This window comes from Hydra vulgaris, chromosome 05, assembly GCF_038396675.1.
Source record: "Hydra vulgaris chromosome 05, alternate assembly HydraT2T_AEP".
Lineage (NCBI taxonomy): Eukaryota > Metazoa > Cnidaria > Hydrozoa > Anthoathecata > Hydridae > Hydra > Hydra vulgaris.
This window is the reverse complement of record NC_088924.1, coordinates 4,272,501-4,284,972: the sequence shown is the minus strand read 5'-3', so window position 1 is coordinate 4,284,972 and position 12,472 is coordinate 4,272,501. Positions and strand designations below refer to the sequence as shown.

Sequence of the window (12,472 nt, the reverse complement as noted above, 5' to 3'; positions counted from 1 at the left end):
TTTGACGGAGCTTTCTTTTTACTATGTGTACTTTTTGGACACAATTTTCCATCTGAATGTAGTTTAGCTGAAAGATTATTTAGTAAGCCTTATGATCGCTGGAATGATGTTTCTCGTTACTTTCAGAAACATGTGTTTGGCAAAAACAATAAATCTGTCTGCAGAAATAAAGGTTTAAATAAATAAATGTAAAAACTGCTCAAGTTTTATTTTCATTATCATCGATTTGGTCTTGTAAAACAGAATTAATAGACATTATATCTCAAAAAATTGTTCAATCACAGATTTCCAAAAATCGACAGTTATTGCAACCTATTATTGAAACAATTATTCTTTGTGGTCGTCTTGGGCTTTCTTTACGTGGGCATAGAGACGACTCTAAGTTTTATCCTGAAAATGGTGATTTTTCTAATCACACTGCAGGAAATTTTATTGAATTGCTACATTTCCGTGTTCAAGCTGGTGATAAAATTCTTGAAGATCCTCTCAAGTATCATCAACAAAATGCTTCCTACATATCTAAGATATCACAAAATCAACTAATAAAGTGTTGTGGAGAAATTAAAAACTCTAAGTATTTTTCTATTATAGCTGATGAAGCCTCAGACAGTAATAATAAAGAACAACTATGATTAGTAATACGTTTTGTTGATTCCAAGTTCAATATAAGAGAAGAATTTATTAGTTTCTTACATTGCACTAACGGTGTTACTGGTCAAGGATTATTTAGTGTTTTGTTAAAAAGTTTTTCGGATTTTTTGTTGGATATCATGAACTGTAGAGGACAGTCATATATGGGTGCTGGGGCAATGTCTGGACACACCAAAGGGTTATCATCTCGTGTTTTAAATCTTAATGAAAAAGCTATATATGTTCATTGTTACAGTCATAGACTTAATTTAGCCATTTGTGCATCATGCAATATTCAATATGTCGAAAATCTTCTGGCGCATGTTAAAGATGTATCATACTTTTTTAATCTTTCACCTACAAGGCAACAAAATTTAAAGGAGCACATTGAAAGAACTGCTCCAGTTGCTGGTAAAAAAAAATTGAAAGATGTTTGCTGAACACGTTGGGTAGAAAAAGTTAATGGTTTGGATACTTTTCAAGAACTTTTTATTCCTTTGGTTTCTTGTCTTGAAGAAATTTTTTTAAATGTTAATAAGAGTTTTATTCACTCAACGTCTTCCGGTGCATCCTCACTTCTGAAGTTAATAACAGGTTTTGACTTTATTGTTGCTTTATGTATAACAAGAAATGTCTTTGACATTACTCTTCCAGTAACACGAATGTTGCAGTCAAAGAGTAATGATATTTATGATGATTTAAATCTTATTCGGGCATTAAAAGATATTATATCTTTGCTTAGAAGTACAGCTGATCAACACCATCAGATCTGCTATGAACAAGCTCTAAAAAAAGCCCATGAGCTAAATATTACTGAAGCTAAGCCAATAACTTCATTTATTTCAAAAAACAGAAAGAATGCTCCTTCGGAATGTGTTTCTGATTATTTTAAAATAGCAATCTCAATTCCTTTGTTAGACCATCTGAGTACTGATCTAAGCACAAGGTTTGACAACACTAACATAAAATTTTATAAAGCGCTTGTCCTAGTTCCTACTAAAATGATTTTTCCGTGAAGTTCGAAGTTCTCGTGACACAAGCTGGAAAGAATGTATAGTACCTTTTAGTAAATTTTACAGGGCAGATTTACCAGATCCACTAGCTTTACCTGGTGAGCTTGACCTATGGGAAGCTTATTGGTTAAAGTTTGAAGTAATGTCCTTTCTAATATTACTGAGACTTTAAAAGCAATAAATTTTCCTGGCTTTGAGAACATAAAAATTATTCTGCAGTTACTTGCTACCTTTCCTTTAACTTCATGTGAATGTGAGCGCACATTTTCTTTGCTTCGGCGCCTGAAAAATTATACGCGAAGCACAATGGTAGAGGAACGCTTAAATGGTTTAGCTTTGATGAATATTCATACAGAGTCAGTAATAGATATCGAAAAAGTTATTGATAAATTTGCAATTAATAATCGTAGATTAAGTTTTAAATAAATTTAAAAAATAAAAATAGAAAATTAATATATAAATAATAAAAAATGAAAAAAGTGAAAAAATTAAAAAAAAAATTCATTACCGCTATTTTCATAGCCACACATTTTTTTTAAACATAGTTTGGCATGAACTAATTATTGGCATACAATGTTTTTTGCTGTTACCTTCAGGTGTATCGATTTTGTTGCGGTTCATTCTTTTAAAGTTTTGTGTTATGATTACAAATGTTATGATTTTATTTTTTTTAGATTTGTTTATCAGCAAGCTTGAAAAAAATGAAGATGGGTTTACAGTTTTTTTTTAGCTGACTGGAATACAAGAATGTGACACTAAATATATTTTTATATAACTCCATATTGATTGTTTTTTTGTTTTGTTTTTAGGTGCCCTTAGTTGTAACAGTCTTATCACAGAGCGTAGCTGAAGAGGATTTACTAGGAAATTCGTGCCTCCTTCTTTACCAAAGCTTTCTTTGAACCAGGGATATCTTACTTCTGAAACATGCAGCTATTACATATATATATATAAATAATAAAAAATAAAAAAAGTAAAAAAAGTAAAAAAAAAAATTCATTACCGCTAGGTAAAAAGGCTATTTTCATAGCCACACATTTTTATAAAACATAATTTGGCATAAACTAATTAATTCTTTACATTAGGTATTATAATACCTAATGTAAAGAATTTTTTAAATAACAAATATATAAATTTGAAACAGTAATGTGTAATCGTATAACTTTATGATGTAGTATCAGCCAGGATCCAGGGGGATGGGCCCCCTACATCATAATCTTAAAGTCCTAAATGTTTTTAGAATTCAGAGCATTTAGAATTAGAGGACCTTTTTTTTTTTTTTTTTTGAACGTACGCAAATAATTTCTGCTTCCGCCCCTGAGGTATATGTGTATATATATATATATATATATATATATATATATATATATATATATATATATATATATATATATATATATATATATATATATATTATATAAGTTATTTCAAACCTACCAAAAGAAAATGTTTTGAACAGACATGATAAAATTTTTACTTTGGTGACCATAGTTTGTTTTTAATAATATTCTCTTCTTTGTCAATATCATTGCGACTAAAAAACACAGAAATTCTTTTACTTTTTTTTTTCCATATTTTATAGCCGGACTAAGGCATTAAACAAAACGCGCTAATAACACGTTCTTTTCCTCTAGTGTTTTCGCCTTACAAACATAGTAATACGTTTAGTGACGCGATTGCGACTCTAAGGATATTACTATATTCATCATATATATACATCAAGTAACAAATAGTTTAAGCTTCATTAGACAAAAATAGGTGAAAATTTTGGGTTTGGTCTAATTGTGAAAATTCAAAAGAAATGACCTTTATTAATAAAATTAGAAATTAAAAACAAGCTGCCTAGAAAGGACCAATTAAACCTTTAATAGTTGTACACTTACAATAGTTAAGGTCGTTGTATGGTAATTTTACATACTATTTAATAATACCTTGCATAATATATCAGACATTATTGTACCAATCTAAATGTTTTTTCTGCATGTTTTTAGTGATCAATTTAGTTTAAACAGTTCGCACATAATTTTTTGCAATTACATATATTAGCATTTTTTTAGGCAAAGGCTAGGAGAAACAAACTCCTACTTGCAAATCTTCTGCGTTAGGGCTCTTCGTTGAGTAAAATCTAGAAATAGTATCTTCATAAAAATACACATCTTGGGCAAATGTTAACTATATCCAGCTAAAATTCTCCTGCCTTGGAGCTCTCGGTTGAGTAAAGGCTATAGATAGTGTTTGGATAAAAATACTTACCTTGGGCAGATGTTATCTGTATCCAGCTACTGACTTGCAGGAGGTCTCCTAGGCAAAGGCTAGGGGTAAGCAGAAAAACTATGCTAACAAGTCTTGAACGCCTCCTTTATATATTAGGCTGACGTAGAGGTAAACCTGTGTTACATTGTTTCCTGAATTATGAATGCTGGATCTTATTGATTCTACTTATAAGTTTTTCTTGTGTCGTCTTGATAGTGTCAATGCATTTCTTTCTGTTATATCCTAATGAGAGCACAGCTCTAAAACTCGGTTTAATGGTTCTAAGGCCGTCTGGTCATAAGGTCTTCGAATTCGGTGATTTCGAAACTGTAATCAGCCTCTCTGAAACTTGGTTTCAGAAAGGCTTAATGAGTCGTGTTCCCTATAAACATAAATTATGCCAAAAGTAACCCTCGATATTAAACATATCGTTTAATATCGAGGTTAACTTTTTAATATCGATAGTTAAATCTTGCCTCTTGCAAAAATTGCCAGACTTACCTGCTCGTAGTGAGACTAAGTTAAATTCCACTATTCAGGTCTCAGTGTTGAAGGGTACTATCCTTTGATTCGCAAGGACTCAAATAGTCACATGATTGGGTTGAGGGTATACATACGCATCAATTCACCCATTTGTAGTAAAATCAGGTTCGAATCCTTTGATCATTTTTTTAAGTGCTTCCGCTTATCACCTCTTCATTCTATCACCTTTCTCTTTATTATTTATTTATTTAGTTATTTGTTATCTTTGTTATTTTAAAAAAGTGTATATGTATATATATACACACTTTTTTAAAAAATTAGAAACTAGTTGAAATTAGCCCTAAAATCTCAAGAAACTATTAGTACCACAATACTTTTTGAAAAGAAACTTATTTTATTAAAAGTTCGAGTTGTAAGTTTTCACCTAGATATGACATTAACATAAGTGGAAGTTAAAAGCAAGCATTATCTACAAGAACGAATAACAGCTGAAATCAAACATGAATTTAATTTGAATGAAATGAAACAGTTTCAATTGAATTTGAATTTAAATTATTTAAAATAAAATTAATAAATTTAATTTGAATCTTCAATCAAATGGAACTCCGCTCGAAATTTTCTTTACAAAAGGTTTTTTGTTTAAAATCGATTGAACTAAAACATCACTAATAACTCATAATAGATAACTTAATAATAATGACAATAATAATTATAACAATAATAATAATAATAATAATAATAATAATAATAATAATAACAATATTAATAATAATAATATTAATAATAATAATAATAATAATAATAATGACAATAATAATAATGACAAGATTAGATTTTATATGAAAATTAGATTTCATATGAAAAACATACAAAATAATCAACATAAGCACTGCTAAAAAACTCTTCGTACATTTAACGGATAATGTCCGTCAACAAAGCGACAGCACTTTCTGCGTATAAATTAACGGTTTCCATAGTTAAAAATCAACGGAAAAAGTCCGTTAAAAAAGATACAGAAATTTCTCCGTATATTTCTCGATTTCCGTATTTCATTTTTTCCGTTCAAATTAAAAGGAAAAACCCCGTTAATTCAGCAAATAGACAGTTGCTTCACTCGCTTTACAGAGTTTACGCGAAAATTAAAAATAAACGAATAGAATTTGTATCCTGATACAAAAATGTAATTCTGCTTTTATGACTTTTCGTGAAAAGGTTAAAAATTATATTATAATACACATCAAACACAACATACAAAAAACTCAGTAGTTTTAAGTACTTAAGCTTCTTGCAAAACACTTAAAGAAAATCTATTTTAATCATATAGACCATATGCAAAACGCTAATAGCTATATCATATTAATAAATCATTATTTACAGTATATAACTTTGAAAACATCTATACGATTGTCGAGCATATGACTGGAAGATTCAAATGTAAATACATCTGAAATACATGGTTAGATTGAAACCGGAACCAAAGCACAAACCTCAAAAAAAATTTCATTAGTTGTATTTCATTTTTAAAGTTGCAATAAAATTAGTCAATATACTATATATTAATAAAGTACAAATTAATAATTCAATAATAATTAAACAGTTGTCATAAAAGTTTCTTTTCTACAGATAACTTTAGCAAAAACAACATCAAAATTTCTATTTTACATATAACTTTATCAAACCATAATTTTAAATGATTTAATTATAGATTAGATAACTAGAAGAATAATTAAGAGTCTTTTAAAAAGACTGCACTACAAAAAAGTAAAAGTTAAAATATATCTTACATACTATTTTATTTAATATGTACCATCTTTTCATGCATTTATCGTCCATGTGGTTTATGCACCTCCGGCTAATTGCCATATGGAGGCCACATACCAAGACCCACGAAGACAAGTTCCGCTCACTAAAGTGCATCATAACCCTTTTCGCAGAGCTAGAGTAAGTGACTTAAGAAGAAAGAAGTATTTTCTAGAGTTAGAAGTTAGAACTCAAATTAGAAAGTTGGCATAAAGACAGCGGGCAGTAAAGCATTAAGTGTTAGAATGTAAAACTTATCAAGAGTTAGAATAATCAATATAAAGTTCAATTGATATTGATATTAACCCTTATTAGGTATAAAGTTTTGCATAGTTTACATAAGTTTTATTATATATATATATATATATATATATATATATATATATATATATATATATATATATATATATAAATATATATATATGAATATATATATATATATATATATGTATATATATATATATATATATATCTATATATATATATATATATATATATATATGTATACATATATATATATATATATATATATATATATATATATACATATATATACATATATATATACATATATATATATACATATATATATATATATATATATATACATATATATATACATATATATATACACACACACACACATATATATATATATATAAACATATATGTATATATATGTATATATATACATATATATATATATATATATATATATATATATATATATATATATATATATATATATATATATATATATACATAAACACACACATATATATATATATATATACATATATACATATATATATGTTTATATATACATACATGTATTACTACGCTAATTCAATAGTAGTAGTAATAGTGTCGTTTCACTTTGTTTTTTAAAGTAGTTTCCAGGCTCTTCAAACGCGTTTCGTTATTCCAGGCGGTATTTTACTGTTCTAAGAAAGCAATACGCAAGTATTGCTTTCTTAGAACAGTTAGAAGGAGCTGAAGGCCTTTTTAGTAAGTTTAATTTATTCTATTATATATAGATTAAGATAATTTTTTGTAGAAGAATGAATGAGAATAAAATTTTATTTATGTATTTAACATGAAAAGTTAAATAAAATAAGACTGTTATTTGTGAACATGTAAATTTATATACATAAATTTGCGTATATTTCAGTACATATTTTTTTTATTTCTCCATATATTTTTCCATATCTATATGAACATTTCCATATATTTCCAGATATTTTAATATATTTCCATATATTTCCGTATATTTCCACATATTTTTTCATATCTATATGAACATTTGCTCTTAGAAAAAATATTAAGGAATAGACAAAGTAAAAAATATTCTGCTTGAGTTTTCAAAAGTATTTTGTGTTTTGCTTATATCTGAATATATATTTGTTAGAAATTTTTAATTTTGTGCTTAAATGGGCTCATCGTTTTCATTACTCTAGATAAATATTTACTGACTGACATAACATCACTTTTATTAACAATGTTGTGAATTGTTAAGTTAAGTTCATTTCATAAAGAAAAGTTAAGTTCATTTCATAAAGTGTGTAGTTTTTATTTAGTAAACTATATGTACTTATATATCTATATAAACTTATAAAAAGGTGTGGATTTCAATGAATCTTCAATTAAATTGTCATAGGTTTTTATTTTAAAAATTGTTATTTTAAACAATAAAATGATTTAAATTTTTTTTTTTTTACCTCTCGTACCTTTTTAACCACTCGTTTACCTTAATGGTAAACGAGTGGTTAAACTAATGAGTTAAGTTGTAGAGGTTTATAAATCATATATATTCTTAAGTATTTTCATTAATTTTCTTTTTAATACATTGCTTTACATAAGGCATTTTGGTTTTTTTCTTTTTGCTTTTTGTAAATATTTTTAAATATGTTTTCACAATTTTAGACAATAAATAATTTGAAATTTTTAATTAATTTCTTTTCTTATTTTTTTTTAAATGATAGCAATTTATAAAAGTTGGTTATTTTATTCTAATGTTCCCTTAAAGTAATAGTAAATAACTTTATAGAAAAAATCATAATTCTCAAGACTCTTTTGCACTTATTTGTTACCAAAGTAGTAATACTCAGTTAATATGCTTATTAATAATATTGAAATAGATGATCTTAGGCTTGAATAAGTTGTTAGAAGAAATACTATCACCTTAAAAATAATTGATACTTTAGTGAAATGAAACTAGAACTAGGCAATTTGAAATTGTTTGAAATGAAATTATTTGCTACATGGCAAGAAGGAATTAAATTAAAACATCATGGTAAGCCGGATTTGATGAATTTTGAACTTGAGCCATTTTTTATGTTGCATTATTGGGAAGGTAGTTTTGCTTGTTTTCACTATTTCCGCAAGCTTTAAAAGATATTTTTTTTTAAATATCTTTGCTTCCAACAAGACTGCAAGCAGCCACTAATTAAAGTTGGAAGTTACTGAAAGAAAAAAGATGAAGATTGTAGAGCAAGATAACGATTGACGGACGATTTAAAGGATTGCAAATTATATGAATAAGGAAAGCAAGATAAAGGAAGCGAATTCCAAAGAGCTGATGTTCGAGGAAAAAAACTAGACAAATAAGCGTTTTTGGAGCACTTAGGAATAGTCACAGAAAAAGGATGACACTTAATTGAATGACGAGTAACACGAGAATGAATTATAGTAGATGGCACAAGAGATGCTAGCTCTTTAGAGCAGTGCCCATTATAGTATTTGTAGAAAAGAGAAAGAGAAGCAATATTACGACAATGTAATAATGGTTGGAGGTTGGCTGCAAGAGCAGGTCCAACTATGTTTACAATACGTTTTTGCACCTTGTCCAAAAGACAAAGGGCATCGCTAGAAGATCCGCTCCAGATATGACAACAGTACTCCATACAAGGTCGGACTTGAGATTTATAGAGATAGAGAATAGAATACGAAGTAAGAAAGAGACGAGCTCGATAAAGAGATGCAACCTTAGCAGATGCTAATTTTGCAACTGATTTGATATATGGTCTCCAAGATAGATTGGAAGTAAGAGTTAATCCTAGAAGATGAAGAGTAGATGACTCTTCAAGTACATCACCGTTTATAAATATAGGAAGATCTAACTTATTGCGAGAACGATTGGCTGAAAAAAATTGAGTTTTATCTGTATTGAAGTTCACCAGCCACTGTGAGCCCCATGCTGTAGCAGAAGTGAGATCCTTTTCAACCTCAAATGCCCCCTCAAAGCAATCAGAGAGTGTTGGTTTCCTATCACGACAAGAATAAATGGTAGTATCATCAGCAAACAATGCCACCTTAGATGTGAGAATATCTGGAAGATCGTTAATGTAAATTAAAAAAAGTATAGTGCCAAGGATAGAACCTTGAGGAACCCCTGAAGTTACAGAATAAGAAGAAGAGTGCTGTCCATCGAGGACAACTTTTATACTACGATTGGAAAGGAAGGATTTAATAATCTTAAAGATGTTGCCGGATACACCATAAGAAGAAAGCTTATGGAGAAGACCAGCATGCCAAACTTTATCAATAGCTTTTGAAATGTCAAGAGCGATGGCCTTAACCTCTCCGCCTTTATCTAATGCACAATAAAACCTACCAGTTATTACTGTTAGCAAATCAGCTCTTGAACGAGAAGATCAAAATCCATATTGATGGTCAGAAAGTAACTTATTAGATTCAAGATGAGAAATTAAGTCCTTGTTAATTAAAGATTAAAAAACCTTCCTTATGATAGGAAGAAGACTAATGGGGTGGTAGTTAGACAAATCAGAGCGCTCTCCAGAGTTTTTGAAGATAAGGATAACGGATGTCGCTTTCCAGCAAACTGGAAAACAAGACTCTGATAAGCACTTGTTAAATAGTTTTGATAGTATAGATGACAGCTCCGGAGAACACTTCTGCAAGACAATAACAGGTATGTTGTTTAGGCCAAAAGCTGTAGAAGAGTCTAGGCAGGAAATCACTTTAGATACAGAAGCTGGAGTGATACGAATGTCAAGCAATGGATCAACCTGTTTGTTGGCAATATCAGGTACAACGCAACTAGTGGAATCAAGAGATGATAATGAGGATAAGCTTTTAGCAAACAATTCAGCTTTGTCTTTAGGTGAGATTACAAAGTCTGAACCATACAAGAGAGGTGGAATTAAAGGTTTGCCCTTATTATTGATACTATTAAAGATTCTCCAGAAGTCACGAGAGCCTAATTTTTGAGATGAGATGCGAGATTTCATGACTTGAGAATAATGGCCTCTAGCGCTACGCAAAACCTTTTAACAATGATTTCTTGCAATAATAAACAGACGTCTGTTTTCCGGAGAATTGTTTTGCTGATAAATATGGAAGTAACGGTTTCGATTGGCAATCGCAGCAGCACAGTGTTATACAGGAAGTTATATATATCATAATTTCGATATCAATTTTTTTAAATGTATTACAATTTATAATGCTTGTTTTTATTTTGCTTTATTTAATGATAATATGGTTTAACCTATGAATCAAAGGCTGCCATATTTTAAAACATATGTCAGTTTTTTTCATTTTGTAGATAATGATATGCCAGATCAAAATATTCCCCCATCAATATCAACTGTATATTTTGACCCACCTGCAGCAGTAAACTTTAAAAAACAATAACAGCGATCAACTTTGCTTACATAAATCAATGTTTTATTTGCAAAATATAGTTAGTGAAGTTGCAGTTATATTCGTTAGAAAAGATGGTGTTCCGTCTGCTTTTAGGGAAGTTATTTACCCAAAAGGTCATTTAGAAGTTATATTGAGTTTGTCAGCTAACTTAAATCCTATTGTTTATTCTTTTTTTTTTTTATAAGAGATGGCATTATTGGTTTGCAGCCCTAAACATGCAATTATATCAGTTTTACAACTATGGTCCTTTAGTAAAACAAAACTTCTGTTTTATAATTTATGGCAAGAACCTGTTCAACAATATGCTGCTGATGCATATGTTAAAATTGAAAAGCAGTGTCTTGCTTTCATAGAAATAACCAAAGCAAACTGAGAAGCATACAACATGATGCCTAACATGAAGGCTTAAGCAACCTTAGTAACAATTATAATGTTAGATCAGGGTGCGTTATAGTTTTCTTTTTACATAGGAAGTCTTTAAAAAATATATGAAAATGCTGTGGTTATAATTAAAAGTTAAAAAGGTAAAGTAATAAAAAGATCTGATAAACCAAATTTTCTTATTACTTTGGCCTACAACCCAATATAGTGGTGTATTGTAAAAAAAAAGCATATAAATTTATTTTGAAATGTTTTTAATTAACAGTTTATGATAGGAATGTTTTCATGTCTAACAAAGTTAATGTTAATAGTTTATAAAATATAATATATTCAAAGTTTATATATGTTTATGTTCTGTCTTTTTTTCTTAAGTTTTAAAAGCGGTGTTACTTAGCACTGTAAAGCAAGATTGTTATCCTTGCCAGTCAAGAGATGTTACTAAGTTATGGTATTACTTGGCACTATATAGTGCCGGGTGGTCTTTCTGTTAATTTTTTTTTTATTTAAGACGCTTTTGTACTGAGATTAGGTATAAATCTTACTAGTATCAGTATCAAAATGTAAATGCTAGAATTTGTTCAGCTACATATCTTTTTTCTTTTTTTTTTCAGTTACCAATTATATTTTCTTTGACCCATCAGATAAGTGCTAGTATTTATACTTTATTTGAACTTCAACGTAAGTTATATCTACTTTTTATTATACTCAACTTTTTGTTTCTCATTACATTCAGATATTCTACGATATCACGACTGATACGTTAAAGAATATTGTAATAACTTAGCTTTTATGACTGTAATTAATTATACTTTTATCAGATTTGTTATATGTTTTAGTTCTAATATTAGTAAATACATTTTTTTACGAATCAAATTTTATTAAATTTTCATATAACTGATTATAGTTATTCTAAAATTAAATTACTTTTTTTTTTTTTTTTTTTTTGTTGAAGTTCTAACATAATTGTATTTTTTTTTTTTTTTTAGTTGTCATTGCTTTCTTTTGCTTCAGAGTCACAAGTTTGATTTTTTTTAAGTTATTGTCCTTTTATTGTAGCCCTGGGTTCGTACTTTGTCTACCTGAAATGACTAATCAAAAAACGATCGGGGTCTTCAGTTATGGAAATTTTAAAAAACAACACACATTGGCAGAATAATCAGAATTTAAATCGTAAAAATCAGTTTTTTCAAAACAGCAAAAGTGTGGTTGTGATTGTTCTTCCGTTGAGGCCTCCATTTAGTAAATTT

At 28.6% G+C, this 12,472-nt stretch overlaps 1 protein-coding gene across 1 annotated transcript; it reads left to right on the top strand.

Moving 5' to 3' along the window:
- The first annotated feature begins 794 nt into the window (after positions 1–794).
- On the top strand, positions 795–2,462 carry LOC136080123 (52 kDa repressor of the inhibitor of the protein kinase-like). The gene is made up of 6 exons (XM_065796733.1): positions 795–1,041; positions 1,084–1,576; positions 1,710–1,782; positions 1,863–2,058; positions 2,318–2,354; positions 2,453–2,462. Exons 1-6 carry the CDS (start codon positions 795–797, stop codon positions 2,460–2,462), a joined length of 1,056 nt encoding a protein of 351 aa, XP_065652805.1.
- The last annotated feature ends 10,010 nt before the right edge of the window (positions 2,463–12,472 follow it).